The 22,139-nt window shown below is 44.3% G+C and overlaps 1 protein-coding gene and 1 pseudogene across 1 annotated transcript; one reads left to right on the top strand and one right to left on the bottom strand.

Annotated features, from left to right (window-relative positions):
• Nucleotides 1-8,251: 8,251 nt before the first annotated feature.
• LOC133381126 (hydroxysteroid 11-beta-dehydrogenase 1-like protein) lies at nucleotides 8,252-15,985 on the bottom strand. Its single transcript, XM_061619716.1, has 8 exons — nucleotides 15,948-15,985; nucleotides 15,601-15,791; nucleotides 14,245-14,375; nucleotides 13,618-13,729; nucleotides 12,375-12,466; nucleotides 11,533-11,626; nucleotides 9,514-9,679; nucleotides 8,252-9,026 (listed from the first exon to the last, which is right to left on the bottom strand). The coding sequence occupies exons 1-8, from the start codon at nucleotides 15,968-15,970 to the stop codon at nucleotides 8,840-8,842; spliced, it is 996 nt and encodes a 331-aa protein (XP_061475700.1). The 5' UTR covers nucleotides 15,971-15,985; the 3' UTR covers nucleotides 8,252-8,839.
• On the top strand, nucleotides 8,516-8,633 carry LOC133382712 (5S ribosomal RNA; annotated as a pseudogene).
• Nucleotides 15,986-22,139: the final 6,154 nt, after the last annotated feature.

Consider the following 22,139-nt stretch of genomic DNA (forward strand, 5'->3'; position numbering starts at 1 on the left):
AGTGCGATAAGGCTGAAAAAAAGGCAAATGCTATTTCAGACTGCATTAACACAAGTATAGTTTCAAAATCGTGTGAAGTACTAGTTCCCCTCTTCGGTACTGGTTAGGCCTCATCTTGAGTACTGCGTCCAGTTCTGGACACCGCTCTTTAAGAAGGATGCAGATAAACTGGGACAGGTTCAGAGCAGGGCAGCAAGGATGATCAGGGGACTGGAAACAGCCCTATGAGGAGAGAGTGAAAGAACTGGGCACGTTTAGCCTGGAGAAGAGGAGGGGAGATACGATAGCACTCTTCAAGTACTTGAAAGGTCATACAGAGGAGGGCCAGGATCTTTTCTTGATCATGTCAGAATGCAGGACATGGAATAATGGGCTCAAGTTGCAGGAAGCCAGATTTCAACTGAACATCAGGGAAACTTCCTGTTAGAGCGGTACAGCAGTGGAACCCATTACCTAGGGAGGTGGTGGGCTCTCTAACATTGGAGACATTCAAGAGGCAGCTGGACAGCCACCTGTCAGGTATGCTTGAAGCTGGATTCCTGCATTGAGCAGGAGGTTGGACTCAATGGCCTTATAGGCCCCTTCCAACTTTACTACTCTAGGATTTTATGAAAATATGAGGGCGGCCTTCCACGTTTCAGTTCCGCATTTCGGTTTTCCACAGAAGCAGAGTTTATATTTGGACAGATGCACTTACCTGGTGCCCTTTTTAACTATTTTGTTTTTAAAGGTGGACCTTGGTGTCACAGGATGGGCTTTCTGTGCACACCCACCCTACAAGGGGGCTTAGTGCCACAGGCTGCTCCAACCACTAGAAAGTACTGCCACCATCCTGCTTGGCAACTTCTAAGGCTTAGAACGTAGAGAATATTTTTCAGACCAAATGCCACATTCCTTCTAAGACAAACTTCCAGGGGCAAATGTCCATGCACTGCCCATGCCCTGGTAATCTCCAGGCTGGATTTTTGTAATGCAGTCTATATGGAGCTGCCTTTGGTCCGGAAGCTGCAGCTGGTGCAAAATGCGGCGGCACAACTCTCACTGGAGCAGGGAATTGCCAACATATCCTGCTGCTGAAAGAATTTACTGGCTGCCCTTTAGCTACCGGGCCAAGTTCATAGGTGCTGATGTTGGTGTACAAGGCCCAGTGCATCTTGGGACCAGGATACCTGAAAGACCATCTTACCCCTTATATACCCAGTCGATCACTGCGCACTGCAAGTGAGGGCCTCCTATAGATACCATCTTATTAAGGATGGTATCATAACAGGAAACGGACCTTTAGTGTAGTGGCACCTACCCTTTGGAATTCCCTCTGAAATATTCAACAGGCACCATCTGTGCTATCTTTTTGGCGGCTACTGAAGAACTACCTCTTTCAACAAGCCTTTTAAGTAGAGACCTTATCCCAGTCTGCGTCTGTGCTGGAATGCTTAAGATGCTTTTAAAGTTGTCTTTTAAAAATAGGTTTTTAAGATGTTTTGTTTTAATGTTTTAAAGGCTTTTGTTTTTAAGATGTTTCAAAGTGCTTTTGGTGTTTTTGTTTGCCACCCTAGGCTCCATCTGGGAGGAAGGATGGGATATAAATTAATTAATTGAATGAATGAATGCATGTTAGTGATGGGCAAGGCCAGAAGACTTAAGCTACTGGGGAGCAGGAATCCCCACAGCCTTCAGGCTTTGATCCTAGGAATTGGGGAATTCACAGTAAACTTGCTTCACTCACTCCTGGATGCCAATCAGCCCATCCTCTCTTTATTCTCTGTTGGCACAAACGAGTGTGTTGTCAATTAGCATAGCAGGCTGTCAGTCAGCCCAGGGAACAAGCTGTAGGGATCTCCAGTGGCGTCACTAGGGGGTGCGGGGGGTGCGGACTGCACCAGGTGACACCATCAGAGGTGGGTGACTCTCAGCTTTAATTTAAAAAAAAATTAAGTTTCTAGGTGGTCCGGTTCTCGAGATATACATAAAAATGTCAGCCGCCCCCAAGTGGCATCACTAGGGGGGTGCGGGGGTGTGGACCACACCAGGTGACACCATCAGAGGAGGGTGATTCTCAGCTTTAATTTTTAAAAAAATTAAGTCTCTAGGTGGTCCGGTTCTCGAGATATACATAAAAACGTCAGCCGCCCCGTTAAATCTTTTTTTAAACTACTGTATAGCACTTCGTAGCTTTAACCCTGCCCATTCAGGATTGCAGCCAATCAGTGAAGTGTTTGTTTGACCTGTGGCAGTGTCTAGTAAACCTCATTGCAAGGCCAGAAAATGGTGGTTTCCCCCCCCCATTTATCTGAAAATCTCATAAATTGGGTAAGTATATACATTTCAGTGTTTTCCCCTCTTGTGTGTAGGAGTCAGATCCTGGGCAGTGTTTTGAAAACCTTCCCAATACTTGCTTTTGTGGGGGTAAAAGCATTGCTAATCCTATATCTCCAGAGTAAATCCCATTGAATTCAATAGGATTTACTTTTGAGTAGACATGGTTATGAATGTGCTGAAGATCAATGGGACTTTGGAGTGAATGTAAAAAAGAATTGTGTTTGTGTTCTCTTTCAGTCCCCTCCTCCAGTCCTATTTTAAAGCAAGTAGGCAGGGCTTACTTAGGTATTACAGTTTTTATTCTGTAGGAAACAAATACTGATTTTTTAAAAACTAATACTGATTTTTCTGCAATGACCAACTGGTTTGACAATAAATTATTATATGGGCTGTATGTATTTATACATCTGCAGTGTGTGTGTGTGTAGTCTTTCCTCTACCCTGTGAGGTAGGGTTGGAAACCAAGGCAGCACACAACAAGAAATAAAGCCATTTAAAATCCAATAACCATAAAGCAAGAGTTGGAAAACAGCCTAAAGAGGCATGATTCTGAATGTTGGGTTGGGTGAATGAAGTTCATTTATTTATTATTTGATTTATATCCCGCCCTTCCTCCCAGTAGGAGCCCAGGGCGGCAAAGAAAAGCACTAAAAGCACTTTAAAACATCATAAAAACAGACTTTAAAATATATTAAAACATCTTTGAAAATATTTTTTAAAAGCTTTAAAAAAACATTTAAAAAAAAAAAAGAAGAAAAGGCTTAAAAACATATTAAAAAGCAATTCCAACACAGACTCAGACTTGGATAAGGTCTCAACTTAAAAGAACAAGTTGAAAGAACAAGTTCCTTATCACTTGAGGCTGTAGTTCTCTGCACACTTCCCAGTTTGAGTAAACCCCATTGAATACATTGGGACTTGCTTCTGAGTAAACAAACATCGGATTGCACTATAAATATATTTAAAGATTGTGTAATTCATAAACATATTTGATAGTCATGTTTATATAAATATTTCTTCATACTGTGTCCCAATAAGTATTTGATTTCACACTATGGTTGTAGATGATTTTTTCCTCTACATTTTAAGTGTGCCCTTCTTCCTGGGGGTGGTCATGGTTCTCCATTGTTTTCATCCTGAGGGGAGGATAGGCTGAGAGATGGTGAGTAGCACATTTAAGGTCTCTTCACCTCCCCCCCTTTTTTATTTGCATTTATTTTATATTTCTCCAATATCTTCCCCTGGCTGTTTTTATGTATTTTAAATATTTTTAGATTAAATAAATAGGAAATCATAATTGTGAACCTCCCTAAAAGCAATTTACCTATCCTTATGTTTTGGCAAAGTGATGGTGTGAAGGCATGCTGGCAGAACAAGAGGCCATGTTTGAGGCATGTTAGAAGGTGTTTGAGGACTTTGTCACACATTACTTTTTGAGACCTGTAGATTCATGTCGGAAAGAACACGTGCACGTATCGAATGGTGGCTTGGGTGCTGTTTTTTCAGTCTATGCTGCATGCATAGGGAAGGTGATACATCATCTGGCAGCTAGTTTCATAACGTGAGAATGAAAAACATTTGGATCACCATTCACTTGTTTACTTTTCTCACTATTGAGACCACTTCATATATTACTTTTTCATACACAGAAATTTAATCTTTGTATAGGAAAAAAGTATTTTGTAAAATGTGAAGGACAGCGGCTGCCCAGTCAGTATAACCACTGTACAAGATCTACTCAGCCACTGTAATTACCTTTTTGTTATGAGTGCCCTTTTGTCTGGGTCTTGGTTCAGGTGTGTATCCAACTTTGATGTGCTTATGGAAGGGGTGTGCAAGTAGTGCCCCCCCCCAAGTGTGGAGGCTTGGACAAACATTGTGTTATGGAAAACCAAAGTCTGTGTGAAAGTACATATTTGGGAATGCCATCAGTGTAATCCTAAACACATTTAATAAATAATATTGAACTTGCACGTCACAAAATATATTACGGTCATGTCGATAAGCACCAGGAGGGTAGTCGCCCAGGGGATCTTAGTCCCTCTGCTTTTTTGGGAGCAGGGTCCCTATGTCTCCAAGCATCCTACAGTCAGCATGAAAAGGGAGTGTGTTAGTCACTGAGAAGAGTCTTCTAATATGCTTCCTTGCCTTTTCTGTAGATTGGAGCCAATCAGAGTGAAAGGAGGTGAGTCAGCCACTGAGTAGACTCTTCTCAGTTGCTAACGCTCTCCACTTTTATGCTGATTGGCTCCTAGAGATGTTTGTTGTTGTGAGAGAATGCATTAACAAAGATCTCATTCTTAGCAGGAGCAAAAAAGGCTGTACGTGGCTGTAACTATCATGAAGGAACCCTGCAGCTCTGAATTTTCTACTAAACAACTGATAAATACCTATGTAACTTTGTGTCTGGAGACTTATTATTAAGAATTACTTTCCATAATTGTAAGGAGGTGTGTCTACACGTATGCATCCCAGGCACCTAAATGAGGGGAGAGAGCAGCATAGGGACATAAGCAGGTGTCTTATTCCACTGGTTCCCAAACCTTTCTTCTGCATAGACCACTTGAAAATTGCTGAAGGTCTGAAAGTATCTGAAAATTTACTATGGGCATACGCAAGATAATTAACTCCCATTAGTAATAAGAACAAGAATTTGAGCTGTGCGTATGATATTGTAATTTAAAGGTGTAATTTTAATTTTACTAGTTGTTTATGTCACTACTATTGCCATTACATTCAGTGATATATGGAAATTACGATTTACGAGTAACATTAGTACAAAAAACATTACTAAGGATTCTGTATGGTCTGATACGGGAGGAGGTCCATGGGGGTGACACCATGAGTTACCGCACCGGGTGACACCAACCCTAGTGACGCCACTGGGGATCTGAAAACAACCAGCCAGCCTCCAGTAATCTAAGCCGATGGTTCCCAAATTGTGGTCCATTACCCTCATTCAGGTGGTCTGTGGTGTGTCTGAATTTGCATTTGAAGACAGGAGACAGTACATCCATTGCACTAAATAAGTACATTGATTTTTCATTGTATTTTTATGGGTTTTTTATTTCTTATGTTGTATTTTATTCCTTTGAAACTGGAATTCAAATTGCAGTACAATAAAACACAATCTATAAGAAATAAAAGAAGCCATAAAAATATAGTTAAAAATCACACCATCTAGCATACCACATTGCAATTGCTATAACAGGTAGGGAAAAAAATCATTAAGTGGTCCGCCAAAACCTGCAGCAATTTTCAAATGGTCAGCGGGGGGGAGGGGGAAATGTTTGGGAATCACTGGTTTAAATGACTTTGGCTTGTAGCCAGTGCTGGTCCTACTCAAGAGTAAACCCATTGAATTAATGAACATATGTTAGGACCATTAACTTTAATAGGTCTACTCTGATCAGGACTAGCATTGGATATCACCCAGGCACTTTTGTTTATTTATTTCATTTATTTCCCCCCACCTTTTCTCCAAGGAGCTCGGGGTGGTATGTACATGATCCTCCCCTCTCCATTTTATCCTCGCAACAACCTTGTGAGGTACGTTAGGCTGAGAGGCTGTGACTGGCCCAAGGTCACCCAGTGAGCTTCATTTTTTTTTTGTAAGCTGCCTTGAGGGCCTTTTGGCCAAAAGGCGGGATAGAAATAATAATAATAATAATAATAATAATAATAATAATAATAATGGCTGAGTGGTGATTCGAACTCTGGTCTCCCAGGCCCAGCAGTCTAACCTCTACACCACACTGTCTCCAGTTTATATTGGAAAAATAAAGATTAAGGAATGGGGAGAGAAATGTAAGTAGGATGCAATGTAAAATAAAACATAATCTAGCCAGCCTAACACTTTGAACAACCTGGAAAGTTCAGCCGACATGCCTGCGGTATGACTGGCTCTTCAAAGATGTTCCAGTGATGACGGCCAGCCAGCCACTCATGTATGGAAGAAACCTTTGGAGATGAACACTTGGGGACAATTATGGCTATGCCCAGGGCGGGGAAGAGGCTTGTGTCAAACAGATTTAACTAAAGAGAAAATATTGTATGGGAAGAAGGTGGGATGCTTATTTTCTGGATTTATATTCCACTTTTCCTCCAAAGAGCTCAAGATGGCATACATGTTCTCTTCCTCTCAATTTTAGCCTTACAACAACCCTGTGAGGAAGATTAGGGTGAGAGAATTTGGCTCATCCAAAGTCACCCAGTGAGCTGTGGCTGAGTGGGGCTTTGAACCCTGGGCTCCAAAGACCTAGTCCAACACTCTAACCACTACGCCATGCTGGCTCTCTTGAGATGGGTCTAGCCCACCTTTGCTCAATGGAGTCTTTGGTCTCCAGAAGCTTGTGGCTAGATGTGCAGGGATTTGGGCAGGCCACCATGACACTTGGTCTACTAATCTGTCAAGGGAATCCATTTTATGTACAGCAGAAGGATCCAGTCCAGTAATTTGGGCGGCCCTCTGTCCTCTTTGTTTCCCCCAAACAAATCACAAGCGGGGAAGGAAAAAACAAACCTTGATGACAGCAGATGGTTTGGTCGGAGACAACCAGTGCTAAGCTAACTTAATGCTAAGCCAAACCATGGCTTCTCCCAACAGCACCAATGACAGCCGGCGCAGGGAAGAACTGAAGTGGCTGCCATTTTGTCTCTGTGCACCAGATCAGGAAGGGCTGCAGCTCAGAGCAGAGCATCTGCTTTGGATGCCTGTCAGTATAGACAATATTGAGCTGGAAAGACCATTGGCCTGACTCAGTACAAGGCAGCTGCCTAATCCTCAAAGGGCAGTTTTTGGCTCCCCGCCCTTTAGGGTTTATTCCCCTAAAAATATTTTATAGCCTTCTGCACGGTGGTGGCTGCTCCATCAGGGCATGTGGGGCACTGCATTCTGCCCTCAGCCAGCCTCCACCTGCCTCCCTTTCGACTTGCCACCAGTCCAGCGCCCCAAGGCCGGTGCCAGGGGGTGGCCGAGGGCCTCTGCGACCCAGAGGGGCCCTCAGGGTGGGAAGGTGGTGCTCCAGTTCCATGATCCACGGCAGCATTGGGTCCTGCAACCCGACCCTGCTGCAGAGCATGGAGAGGGAGCTCCCAGACCCCCCCCAATACAGACAGTGTGGGTTTCAATGAGTCCGCCTGCATGCCCCACCTCTCTCTCCCATCAGTGCGAATGCCCTGCATGCTGGGCACGCAGGCTTGCCATCAGCCAAGATGGCAGTAAGGACCTCCCTAAGGGACTAACATCCCCACCGCCATCTAATTCTATGATAACATCGTTCGAGAAACATTAACCAACAACAATTAACCCCGTCAAAAGCTTTAGAAAAAACACAGAGTTGAGTGAACTCAGTTTATTAATTCAGAGCAGGGAAAGGCTTCGTCAGTGTGGCAATCGCTCTCTCGTGTTCAAGACTAGTCCGACTCAGAGGAGACCCACTGAACTCCTGTTCATACTTTTCTGTGGGTCTACTTTGAGTAGGACTTAGTTGAATGCAGCCCTATGTATATATGAGAGAGAGATTACTAGTTCCCCTTCTCTCAAAAGTATCGCTGGGAAGATTTTCCTCCAATTATTACTTTTGGGATTTTTTAAAAGAACACAGAAGCACTCATTCTTGTTTCAAGGACCTGTCTTCAGTCCTAAGGAAGGGTGTGCGTGTGGGGAGAGATTTAATGCCGTTCTCATTTCAAGCAGTTTTTACTGCATGCGCACTTGCCAAAACAGTACGGGAACTGAAACACAGGCACCCTTTCAAATTCGCACCTCTCAAAATTTTGCAATGCAGTTCACCAGCCAAGCAATGGTGACAAAAGTGCATACGTTAAGAGGGGATACACGCATTAAAAAAAAAGAGTATCTTCATTTGAAAACAAAAAAAGGCGTTCTGTTTGGAGACACGGCTTGCAAAAATACACAAGTTAGTCAAAATTGCACAGAAAAAAGCGTTTATTAGGATTCAGTTGCACGGAAATACTGAAGGATTTTCATGCAGATTTTTTTTTATTGCAAATTGCTGCAGAGATGTGGAGGGCTGAATTTAAGACTGGAAAAAGGAGAACCCTGAGGGAACCGTAACAGATAGAGCCCCATCCTTAGTTAAAAGTGCATACACAAATGTGCAGGAAAGAAGGAATGTGTGTTTGTGTATGAACAATCCCATTTTAATAATGTGAGACTAAGATTAGCCATTAAGCCTACAGCCATACTACCCTGAACACGCCCGATCTCGTCTGATCTCGGAAGCTAAGCAGGGTCAGGCCTGGTTGCACTTGGATGGGAGACTGCCTGGGAATACCGGGTGCCGTAGGGTTAGAGGAAGACAATGGTGAACCACCTCCGAATACCTACCATGAAATCCCTATGAATATGCAAAACAGATTCATAGCGTCGCCATAAGTCGTAATCGAAGGTGTATAACAACAAGAAGATCAGCTGTACTGTGAGTCTGACAAGGGTCGTCATCTGCTGGCCAACAGCATGTTGACTTTTCCAAATCAAGAGCTGAGCCAAATATACTCAGGCGCTAGGATAATTATAGAAGCCACGTATAACCCAGTCCCTTTGTCGTGGGAACCAATCTCGAATGCGACACACCAGTTCTACTGTCCAGGGGTAGAAGACCTCCATGGCGTGGGTGGCCCCGCCTTTCACGATGGCCAAAGCTGCCCCAGAAGCAGGAGCAGCCTTCAGGTTCACAATGTCCCTGGAAGGAAGAGGCATCATGATCAGCGCTGTTATCAGTGCAGAACCCTTGCGGCAATGAAGCATTTTGGTTTGCGCAAGGACTGAAAGACAGGAGCCTCTGCCCCAAGGAGTTTACAACATACAAGTCACCTGTGCAAGGTATGAAATCATCAGCTGCAACGGCCGTACTGAAGCATAGCAAACAACAGAGTAAGTAATATGTGGGGAGAAGCTGTAGCGCAGTGGTTAGAGCACCTGCGTTGCATACCCCAAGTCCAATCCCTGGCATCTCCAGATAGGGTTAGAGAGGTGCCACTACTCAGGCAAGGCCATTTATTTCATTAAACAGCTTTAATGAAACAAATTTTGTTAAACAGTTTTATAGACTGGGGCCGCCATATTGAGAATCGCCAATTCCTGCAAGGCCAGCTCACTTTCGTCGAGGCAAACGTGGGTTTTGGCCCCTGCCACAGCTGTGTCAACGACTCAGAATTAGTCACACGCACCTGGTGTTGTTCAGAGCTGACGCCGTGTCGATCAGGCCAAGGACGCAGAGGGTAACAGTCACCTCTTTCTTTTGCATGATTAGCTCGTTACGCAGGGAGCCAAAGAAGCCCTCCAGGGCAAACTTGGTGGCGGAGTAGGAGGTGGAGAAAGGGGCCGGGATTCTCCCTGTGATGAGAAGTTCGGCTTTCAGGGTTGTTGTTTTTTTTTTAAAGCATGTTGCTAGTTGCAACTTAAAAAAAAAAGTAAGTTGCTAGTTGCAATTTTTTAAAAAATGCCATTTGTAGCCCACCAAGTTTTCCTCAGAGCAGACCCACTGAAATGAATGAACATAAGTTAGTCATGTCCAGAGCTTGGAAGTAACTAGTTACAAGTAACGAATTACTTGTAATTCATTACTTTTTGAGTAACGAGTGGGTAATTCCTTTACATTTTGATTGTAATAGAACTAGGAGTAATTTTACTACTTTGTGGAGTAATTGTAACGTTTCCAGAATTACTTTTGGGCATTACTTGGGGGGGGAGCAGGGGGAAGTCTTCTGCTCCTCTGATTTGTGGATGAAAATCATGTGCCTCAAACTGGGCTTCTGTACAGTGTCGCTCTTCCCTCATGCTCTGTGTGTGGGTAGGAGGCAACGAGGGAGGATGCAGAGAGTGAGGTGGGGTGGAGTGGAGAAAACAATTATTTTAAAAAACAGATAGTGGTGGTGAAGAATGGAGTGGAGGGAAAAAGGATCTGGAGGTCAAGAACATGGATAAAGGAGGAGAAGGAGGCAACAGCAGAATGGAAATAAAGAACTGTGGAGATGAAAGATGACAACATGTTTTGGCACACAAAGTGGCCTCCACCACCCTCTCTGGCTACTGTGCTGCATTTGCAGTATTTAAACTTTTTTGCATCTCGGGAAAATGTTTGCTTGAGTGAGTGTCCCTTAGTTGGTGGCAGGGCAGGGTCCGTGAGGTTGTTAAGTGAGAGAGATTATGCTGGCTGGCTGAGGGGGGGTGCACTTGGTTTGACGTGCAAAGATCTGAGTAGTGGCCTCAGCCTCCCTCCCCACCACCCTTACCAGCAGAGAGACCACCATTGCTATCTTATGAATAAAAATAATTATTCTACTACCTCTGTATGTGTTTGTTTATTTTTAATGTTGTTTTAGGCTACTTAGATGTGCAGCAGCCAAAGCCAGCACCTTGTAGGCGGTTTTTTAAAGTAACTGAAATGTAATTGTAGTGATTACTTTGGAGGAAAAGTAAAGTAATCAGTTACTTTCAAAGCAATTGTAATTGTAATGGTAATTACTACTATTTTGGGCCATGTAACTGTAACTGTAATTTATTACTTTTTAAAAGTAATCTTCCAAGCTCTGGTCATGTCCATTCACTTCAATGGGTCTACTTGGAGTCAGCTACTAACATTGGCTACAATGCCCAGTGGCTCCCCTGAGCCTACATTTCTGTCGGCACTCACAACCTGAGATTGCTATTAGAAGGATAAGTTAGGACGACAGATAATAACGCAATGGGTTCAAATGTTCAACTCCACTTCTAATGGCTAAATCAGGAAGGCAGGAACCTTTTTCAGGTTGAGGGCCACATTCCCTTCAGCACAACCTTCCAGGGGCCGGTGGGCGGGGCCAGCGGCAAAAGCAGGCAGAGCAATGAATGTGCATTTTATCTCTGTACAGCAGGCTAGCTTCTAAACACACTCTCACACACCCTCTCTATCCTCCATCATGGAAGCAAGAGGCAGGATCAGTGTTCAAGGACACACTCCAGCAAGGCCAGTGGGGCCTGGAGAGAGTTCTGAGGGCCAGAAACAAAGCCCTGAAGGGCCACATTCAGCCCCCAAACCTGAGGTTGCCCATCCCAGGGTGAAATAATCCCATTTGATTGGGCAACGCAGCAGCTGGGAGATCCAGATTTGCTTATTTTTAACCATGGTCCTTTGGGACAAAGAGCCCTTGACCCCATCTAGTGGTGCTGCATGCTGGGAAACATAGTCTTCACCACCAAAACCTTACCTAAAAGTGAGGAAATCACAATGAGAGACCCTTTGCTCTTGGTCAAAGCAGGGAGAGCTGCTGAGGCAATTGCCACATAACTTAGGAAATTCACCTGGGAGAAAAGAGCACAGAAGAATGAACGGCTGTACACCCTCGTTTGGGATGGCTCGTTAGAGAGATTCACCATCAGGCAGCCGACACGGACCAGAGACCGGCCCTCTAATAGCGAATGCCGGTGGTGCAGGCTGACAGAATTTGAGCCAGAACGGGAAAAATCCAGGATGGATGTTCTGTTCATCCCCAAAAGGTTGGCAGAAGTAACGTGAAAACCTTTTTTAAAACCCTTTGTCTCACAGAAACCGAAGGGTCGGGTTGAAAGAGAAATTCAGTTCAGTTCCCGTTTAAAGCCGAATCGATCACATTCGCACTTTCTGGAACAATATGAGAACCAAAACGCGGCCAGCCTTCGAAATTCGCCCTTCATCTGAATGTTGCGAGGCAGTTCTCCAACCCGAGAGTGTTTACCAAAAATGCACAGATAAGGGGAAAGCGTGCCTAAAAATTAATTTTATTCACTGAAAATAGCATTCAGAAATGCATCCTGTCAGGAGAAACAAACATGCGTACATTAGTCAAACCTACAGACAAAAATGTGTTTGTTGGGAGGAATTTCCACTGAAATGGTGATGAATTTCCCTGACAATTTAAAACAAGCAAACTAACCAATGCAGAAATGTGGCAAACTGAATTTAAGGTGGGAACAATGCAACATCCATACCTAAGGGATGCCCACACACACACCCCAATGTATACAGACACATATACACACAGCATTTTTTGAAGGAAGCCCCCCCTTTCACCTGCATGAGCGAGCGCAGATGATCCATTTGTCCGCGCCACATCTGTGCAGGGTTGTAGCCAATATGATTGAGGACCACGTAATCCAGACCTCCTAAAAGCAGACAAGGACGGTATTAATGAAGGCACAAGGTTGCCTTCAAACGACTCAGGCCGTCGCTTTGCCTTTCCCAGTGGAACAGCAAATCAGAAGGGGAGAGTGGGGAAAGTCCGAAACACCTGAATGCATTTATTTCTTTCAGCTGCTCATGTGCCGCTGAGTGTGGTGCAGCAGGTAGAAGGTTGTACTAGGGCCCAGGAGACCAGAGTTCAATGCCCCCCACTCAGCTTGCTGGGTGGGGGCAAGTCACCACCTCTCAGCCTAACCTACCTTGCAGGGTTGTTGTGAGGATAAAATGGAGAGGGACGAGAGCCTTCTTGAGCTACTTAGAGGACAGGTGGGCTCTAAATGTAGCAATACCCTATTCCTGCGATTGTAATTTGCCTTCATTGTTTTTAACATTGAATTTTAACTGTTGTTACCCGCCGTGGGACCTGCTGATGAAGGGTGGGTAATTAATTTAACATTATTATTATTGTTATTGTTGCATTGTTAATTTAACATTATCATTGTTGTATTATTAACATTATTGTTATTGTTGTCATCATCATCTGTCAATCTTTATTACAGTCAATGACCAGCATAAAAAACATAAAAGGAAATAGCATAAAACATGTTTAATAAGAATAAGAATAATAAATCACCAAAGTTTCTAAGTGATGTACCTTAAAAAAATGAAAAAAGACATATGATTGATAAAATCAATTAACATTAATCATATATATATATTGTACTGCCTTCAAGTTGATCCCGACTTATGGGCAACCCTACGAATAGGGCTTTCATGGTAAGCGGTATTCAGAGGGGGTTTCCCATTGCCTTCCTCTGAGGCTGAGAGGCAGTGACTGGCCCAAGGTCACCCAGTCAGCTTCATGGCTGTGTGGGGATTTGAACCCTGGTCTCCTAGGTCATAGTCCAACACCTTAACCACTATGCCACACTGACTCTCAAAATTAGTCATACAAACAGATAAAACATAAAATGCTTCTTGGCACACATGCTCAGTGATAATGGAATGCTGACTGTTGTGGGTGCTGGTGGGCAGAGTGGATGGAATGGAGTGTTCTGGGAAAGGGTGTGCCTGGCTGGCTGGCTGGCTGGAGTGGAACCATGACAAGGAGCATTCCACACTGCAACATGCTAACCCAGGTGCTTCAATGCAAACTGGACCAGCTTTTCAGACTCTGGAGGGGAAGCCATATCAGCAGGGAAGTAGACAGCTTTCTTCGCTCCCAGCTCCAGACATTTCTCCATCACCTGGATAAATGGGGGGAAAGGGGGATAATTTGAAGACAAACTTTTTAATATATTTATTCTCAGCTTTATAGTAAGACATTACATCAAGGGTTGTGTCCAATGCTAGGCCATCATACGTAACTGATTATTGATTTGCATTGCGTTTCCTTTGCATTGCAATGAATGGGTTGGAATAATGTAACGACACATAATTGTACTTTCCCTGCAACAAGATAGCGAGACTGCAGCAGAACAGAAACAGTGCTGCATGCAATGAATGCAAGGTGGAACAGAAAATGGCACCTTCTTCCATCTCTAATTATAGTGATGCAGAACCTCCTTGTGTAGGGATAGTCTACCTCTGAATATGAGGCACTGGTGACAAGCAAGAAGGGAAGGCCATCACTTCCAGCCCTGTATTTGTTAACAACACACCACACAGATCCAGCAGAGCTTTTCTTAGTTCTTGACCCCCATGATACACACCACCCTGCCATCCCGTCTCTCTGAACTTCCAAGTTCAGCTTCGCTCTTACTTTCTGCAGTACTTCCTCTCTCCTGGCTGTCAGGACAATTTGGGCCCCGAATTGAGCATAATGATAGGCCATCTGTTCCCCAATCCCATCGCTGGCACCAGTCACCAGAACGCGGGCGCCGGAGAGGCTGTCTGGGTGGGACAAAGGTGGAGAGGTCATAAGACAGGGGAGAAATTCAACTCAGTCTGCATGTCAAGGTGAATCTATCAAACTCGCAGTTTCCGAAACAATATGGGAACCAAAACACAGCCCTCCTTTTACACTTCTCGTAATTCTGCCATGTAGTTCTCCAACCAAGCAACGTTTCCAAAAGTGCATCTAGTAGGGGGGAAATGCGCATAAAAATGAATATTTTAGTGAAAATAACATACAAAGATGCATTTGAAGAGAAATTGATTGCAAAAATGCACACACTAGTCAAAACTAGCAAAAATGTGTTTATTAGGAGAAATTCACATTTTAAACAATGACCATATTAATGAAAATAGCACACAGAAACGTGTTCTAATTGGTGGGAAGTTGCCTTCAAAACAAAAAGTGCAAAAATGTGTTTGTTAGGAGAAATCTCAAGTGCCAATGAATTTTCATGAGGGTTGTTTTGTTAAATTGCAAATCGTTGGAGAACTGAATTTCAGAGTGGAACAACGAGAAATGGGCAGAGCCAAAATGTCGCCAAATAAGAGGCTGGTCGATGGGAAACTGGCGGCAAACAGGGGAAGGACAAAGCTGGATTTTGACCAATTGCCTGGAATTAAAACTCTTGCTGCCCTTACATGCTTTTTGATCCAAATTTACCATCCACAGCAACCTAAACCCTTACACTTGGAACCCTTCCAGAACATCCTTGATTGCCTGCTCCCTCAGACGCCTCTCCCCAGCCTGCCCCGCTGCTCTCTGAGCCTGTGTCCGCCCCCCTCCCAGAGCTCCATGGAACTCTCCACGGAGCCGCTGCCAGTCAGTGTAGACAACACTGAGCTAGATGGCTCTGACTCAGTAGAAGGCAGCTTTATTCAGAATCTTGAGGACTGGAATCTTACGCAACGTGCTGGATCCCAGTCCTTGGGGTTCCGAATAAAGGGCTGCTTTAAACAGGAAGGATCAAAACTCAGCATGAGAGCACCTGCTTTGCACACAGGTTCAATCCCCAGGATGATCCGTGTGGAGAACTTTTTGGATGTTTTCTGAACTACAACTCTGACCAGCCTCAGCAAGCATTGCCAATGGCCCAGGAGGACTGGGAGCTGCAGTTCAACAATATCTGGATGGCCAAAGGTTCCTCACAGCTGGTTAAAAGCTTCCCCCCCCTTCTCCCCCTGTTCTTGACGGGGGAATTTTTAGCACTCACTCCTCCCCTACCTGGATCAAAAGTGTCTCTCCATGAGAAGGCCATGAAGCCACCTGCAATGGCAATCCCACATAGCAGTAGCCCCGCGGCCCTCATCGTCACTCTCCCTGTTGGAAAAGTATGACAAGACAGATACGAGAATGGAACCGGAGTGAGGAGGGATCGCAGGCGTACCGGTGCAGATTGACCTTTGGTACACTCCCTGCAGGAAAGATAGCAAAGTGCGTCAGAGATATCAGAAGTCGCATGCAGCACTTCTCTCTGAATCACAGCATTGTGCAAACATGGTGAGTATGTGGGGGGGCTGGGGCGGGGGGGTGCATTGCCCTGTGTGCAAGCCACAGCACTGTTTCAGGACCTGATTGAGCGGAAGGGCTCCATTTTAGCTTGACACAATGTTCTCCAGTTACGAGCATCAATCAGATATCTGTAAAGAAAGTTAGAAATCAAAATGGGGAGGCAACATTCTAAGGCGTTGTTGTTGTTATGTGCCTTCAAGTCGATTACGACTTATGGCGACCCTATGAATCAGCAACCTCCAAAAGCATCTGTCATGAACCACCGTTCAGATCTTGTAAGTTCAGGTCTGCAGCTTCCTTTATGGAATCAATCCATCTCTTGTTTGGCCTTCCTCTTTTTCTACTCCCTTCTGTTTTTCCCAGCATTATTATCTTTTCTAGTGAATCAGGTCTTCTCATTATGTGTCCAAAGTATGTTAATCTCAGTTTCATCATTTTAGCTTCTAGTGACAGTTCTGGTTTAATTTGTTGTAACACCAAATTATTTGTCTTTTTCACAGTGCATGGTATGCGCAAAGTTCTCCTCCAAAACCACATTTCAAATGAGTTGATTTTTCTCTTACCCACTTTTTTCACTGTCTAACTTTCACATCCACACATAGAGATTGGGAATACCATGGTCTGAATGATCCTGACTTTGGTGTTCAGTGATACATCTTTGCATTTGAGGACCTTTTCTAGTTCTCTTATAGTTGCTCTCCCCGGCCTTACTATAAAAGAAGGAGGAGGCATCAACAACTTTCCTCAGACTATAGAAGCCTGACTAAAGTTGACAATGCTAGCACACCTCCTGGTCCTCAGATTCTCCCCAAAGATTTCTGAAATCTTTCCTTTAAGGCAGGGGTGGCTCCAAGAGCCAGATCTTCATCTGTCCCCATCCTGGGGTCCAACTTTGACATGTGGGTGGGGCAACCCACTTACTAATTTCATTGCATCCTTATGATGTCACATGACTGAAGTGGCATGATTCTGAATTTTGGGTTGGCTGAATGATGTTCCTTATCACATGAGGTTGCAGTTCTTTGCACACTTACCTGGTTGAGTAAGCCGTACCGAATACATTGGAACTTGCTTTTGAGTAAATAAACATAGGATTGCACTATAGACATCTTTACAGGTTGTGTAAATAATAAACATATTTGATAGTTATGCTTATATATTTCTTCATACTATGTCCCAATAAGTATCTAATTTCACACTATGGTTGTATGTCATCATTTTCTCTAAATTTTAAGTGTGCCCTTCTTCCTTGGGGTGTTCATGGTTCCCTCTGTTGTTTTCATCCTGAGGGGCGATTAAGCTGAGAGATGTTGAGTAGCCCTTGGTCACCCAGTAAACTTTATAGCTCATTTCCGTTTTAAAAAATTAATTAAAACTATTTACATGCAGGCAAAGTTTATTCAGTAGATCCATACAATACATTTAAAGCACATCTAACTTACATTTAAAACACATCCCCCAAAGAATCCTGGGAAGTGTAGTTTCCCCCTCACAGTTATAGTTCCCACCACCCTTAAACTACAGGTCCCATGATTCTGTGGTGTGATTCATGTGCTTCAAATATGTGTTGAAGTGCTTTAAATGAATGGTGTGGATCTGTACTAGGTATGATGTGCATTCATTAGTGAATTGAAAAGAACAATTCTAAAATATATATTTTTAAACAAGGGAAGGGTTGTAGCTTAGTGGTAGGGAAAAGACTATTGCCTGGAATCCTGGAGAGCCAATGCTAGTCCATGTCATCAGCACTCAGCTAGATGATGCCCAAATGGCTTGAGTAGGTATAAGAAAGATTCCTTTGTACCTAAAAAGGGCCACAGTGACTCTAAAAATTATTTATGTATTTTATTTACAACATTTATATACCACTTTATTGTAAAAAAATCTCAAAGCAGTTCACAGAAAGAATTAAAACAATAAAATTATTGGCAAAAACAGTTAAAGACAGGTATTTAAAAATATTCAAAACAATAAAACCAATGAGTTAAAAATAGATAAAGACATAATAGCTTCTACATGCCTGGGTAGGCTTGCCTAAACAAAAAATGTTTTTAGCAGGTGCAAAAATGAGTACAATGAAGGCACCTGCTAATGTCAATAGGCGGGGAGTTCCAAAGCATAGGTGCTGCCACACTAAAGGACTGATTTCTTACAAGAGCAGAACAAGTACAATGTGGCACCCGTAACATGGAAAGCACACCTTGAACTTGGCCTGGTAGCAAATCAGCAACCAGTGCAGATTTCAGAGCAGATATTATGTGCTGATAGGGTCTCACTCATGTCAGCAATCATGCCACAGCATTCTGCACTAACTGCAACCCCCAGGTCAGGTTGTGCTGCATGGGGATTTCTGTGACCTTGGCTGACTGGCTGCTAGGATTTTTTTAGTTTGGGTTTTTGGTTAGGAATCCTGACTGGTTGTGGGATGCTGAGTTTTCTGCCTAACTCATAGGAATCTTGTTGTGGTTGGTATGATATTGCAGGAAATAATCACTATCTTTCGTTTTTCTTGTTTTTCGATTTGCATTTCATTTACCTTTATCCTCACTCCCTTTCATCCATTGAAGCAACAGTGGTTTCATGCGCTCTGCTCAATTCCCTTAAACCCACTGATGATGCACCTTGTTGTTTGCATGATGGTTGTTTCTTGCCCAATAGCAGTAAAAGAGGTTTCACATAGTGGGCAGTGTGGCTGCAATTGTTGTTCCCAAGCTGCTGCCTATTAAGGTAGACCAAATGATGTGTGTTTTATCTATGTCAATTATTATTCACAGGAATTGGGTTGACTGTCAAAGTGAGTTTATAGCAGCCCACAGGGGAGACAGAAAAGAGTAGAGAATACTCTTACTCATTTCTCAGACCTCTTTCTGAAATGAAGGGGCAAATAAATGTTAAAAGGTAGGGGCAGGGCAGGGCATTCCAGGTAGCGGGTTGCTAACACTGCTTGGATATGGTTATCTTTGCAGAGGATCCCTGGTCAAGCTTTGCCAACAACACAATCCAAACTATATCTACTCAGAAGTAAGTCCTACTGTGTTCTATGGGGCTTAGTCCCTTAGTGTGTTTAGAATTGCAGCCTTCAGGGGCATCCATCTTTACTCCTGAGTGCTCCCATCAAACATCTCCACAACACTAGGCTCCTTTCTTCCTACAATGGCCTTCTGGTGACTGGCCTGGCCTGAGGGCACTTAAAACTCTTTTTGCCAGAAGCAAGTTGGCTTGTTTAAATGGTCCCTACTTTTAACTAAGATTTCTGTCTTAATTGCCAATCAGAGAAACGTTTTTGTTTGAATTGTATGCGCCAAGCAACTGTGGTTGATGCTTAATGTATCATGCTTAATGACATCACTTGGGCCCACTCAGGCACACCCCTATGACATCACTAGGGCCCACCCCCCAAAATCTCAGGGTTTGGGATGCTTCCAACCTGACAACCCTAATCTTGGTTGATGGCATGCATTCACACTATGTGAGCATGTCATTCACACGAGAGGTAGATGGGGCGCAAGGGCAGGCTTATTAGCCCTGTGCCGCCTGTATGGGGGGATGTTGGGCTACTGTGCCATGGGCCCAGGGCAGGCTGGTTCCCAAGGGCCCAGTCATGCCTGGCGCTGGCCCTGCATGGAACAACACTGCCTATGGCAGCTTGCTCTTCTTTAGTCTTAGTGTTGCCCTTATAAAACTTAGCAGGGAAGACGAGGATGGGGGCAAAACTAGAATTGAGTTGGCTCGGCTTGTCATTGGCTCTGGCGCCACCTACTGTTGGTCTTCCTGCCTTCAGTCCTAGCCACCACTACTTTTGCAAACCTTGGTGCTCCTTCAACCCTGCTGCTCCCTCCCTCTTGTGCATGGGTGGGGCAGTTTTGGCTCCATAGGAAACACCATTCAATGACTGTACATCAGATAAAGAGGGAACGGAGCCTGTCTTCATCTTTGCTCTGCACATCACTAGTGTACGTTTGGATTTATATTGTCTTCAGACAGCGGCTACAAGGCAAGTAACTGCAAGGGAAGTTGGTTGTGAGGTCAAGGGGAGTTTCAAGCAGCAACTGGTGATGGATCAGCCGGGATGTTCTGTTCAAAAGCAACATCTCACTCCGGGAAGGCTGTTTCCTTGAACCTTGGCCTGTGTAGAGAGAGAGGCTAAGAATGGCCAATGGCCTGGTTAGCACATGACTTTAAACCAGAGGTAGGGACCATTTTTCAGCCCAAGGGCCGCATTCCCTTTTAAGCAACCTTCCAAGGGCCACATGCCAGTGGTGGGCAGGGGCAGAGGCACAAGTTGGGGTAGCAAGAAATGTAAATTTTACCTTTGTGTAATAGGCTAGTTCCCTCTCTCTCTCACACACACACAACACACCTCTGTCCTATATCCAGGCAAGCAAGAGTGATTCTGAGTGTTCACAGACACATTCCAGAGAGGCCAGTGAGAGGGGTGGTCGGGGGGGGTGTTCCTGGGCCTGAGGTTCCCTACCCTTGCTTTAAACCCACAGTTAAGTCATAACTGTGGAAGCACAACATAGGAAGCTGCCTTATACAGAGTTAGACCATTGCTTCATCCAGCTCAGTACTGTCTACACGGACTGGCAGCAGCTTTTGATGTCCCTGTATTTTAATACAGTATCTGTAAATATGGTAAGTGCAGGTTTATTAAGTGATATATGGTAAGTGACTGAGTAAGAGTACATGGGCTAGAATGCTGGTGAATGTTGGATGATGATTGGCTGAGTGGTTGAATGGCTGAAGGTATAAATGAGAGGATGACAGCTGAGTCAGGGGGAGTTGTTGGGGAGAGGCGGTTGGTTGTGGAGTGTGGACTGGAGTTGGTTGTGGGTTAGGGTTATATTTGGCTGGTATTTAGACAGAATATATATGACTGGAAACAAAGAGTGACACTATATGAAACCATACGCTTGTTGAACATTCCTAAAGTAATCTTGTTATTTCCTGGTGTTATCAAATAAATACTTTTATTGATTTACCAAAAGCCTGATCCTTGGCTGGGGATATACAGACCAGAAGGGAGGGCAGGGTAATTACCAAGGCTGAAGGGAAACTGTATCATATGGTGGCAGCGGTGAAGGGAGATATTGTAACAACATCAAGTATCCAGAGCAACCCAGGATTGTATGCTTTATAGACAAAGACACAAGGGGGTTGTGGACAGCAAGGGCACCCAGACACAAAGTAACAATAAGCCATAGGGAGACTAAGGCTTCCTACAGCCCTGAGTATGCTGTGGCCACAGAATGTGGACTATTGCAAAGAGGGAATGGAACCGAGCATCACACAGGAGAGCATAGCTAGGTGCCTGATATGTTCAACCTGACATGTTCAAAGAAGGTGATGCTGCTGCAACATTTTGTTGCAGGGTCCACTTGGCCCTAGCTTGGAAACACATTATCTTCTCTGGCGCGAAACGCCTCAGCATGCAGTGTGTGTCTACCCCACTTTAGAGGGTCTGTCTCTTCATTGTGGCCCTCCCGATGTCCCTGCACTGCAGCGCCCATCATCCCCAACCAATGACCACGCTGGCTGGAGCTGATGGGAGCCGGAGTCCAACAAGATACACTTCCCCAGCCCATCCCTTCGCTAATCCAGCATGCTGTTTCTACCTGGGATCCAGAGAGGTGCTTCTCTAAAGCTCACAAGGAGGGGATAAAGATGAACTCTTGTCCATCCACCAGCACCTTCTGCTCAGAGCTGCCTCTTCCATCTAGCTGAATGTAATAAATAATAAAATAATAATAACACAGTAGGGCCCCGCTTTTCGGCGTTCCGCTAATGTGGCAGTCTCAATTAGACTCAATTAGAGTAAGGCCCCACTCATACAGAGCTTGTTCTGCTTTTACGGCATTTTTCTGGCGTCGGGCGCCATTCTATTGAATGAGTTCCGCTCTTCAGCAGGTTTTGCTTTTAGGCGGGGTTCAGGGATGTAACCTGCCGTATGAGTGGGGCCCTACTGTAATAATAATGGCCAAGAAGCTTGAGCTTGCTTTTCCCTCCTCCTCTCCCGTTCCTTTTTCCTTGCGTGCCATCTTTTTAGAGGGTGAGCTGCTCCAATAGCTAAAAGGCTGGGTATATAAATGCTGTAAAAATAAAGATTTTTCCTCCCATGAATTTGTCGAATCCTGTTTTAAAGCCATCCCATCCAATGGCCGCCATCACCTCTTTGGGCAGAAAGATTCCATTGGGCTAATTTACTGCTGCACATTCCTCAACGCCTGCTCAAACACAACAGAAGACCAACA

The sequence above is a fragment of the Rhineura floridana genome, chromosome 3 (genome assembly GCF_030035675.1).
Source record: "Rhineura floridana isolate rRhiFlo1 chromosome 3, rRhiFlo1.hap2, whole genome shotgun sequence".
In the NCBI taxonomy this organism is placed as follows: Eukaryota; Metazoa; Chordata; class Lepidosauria; order Squamata; family Rhineuridae; genus Rhineura; species Rhineura floridana.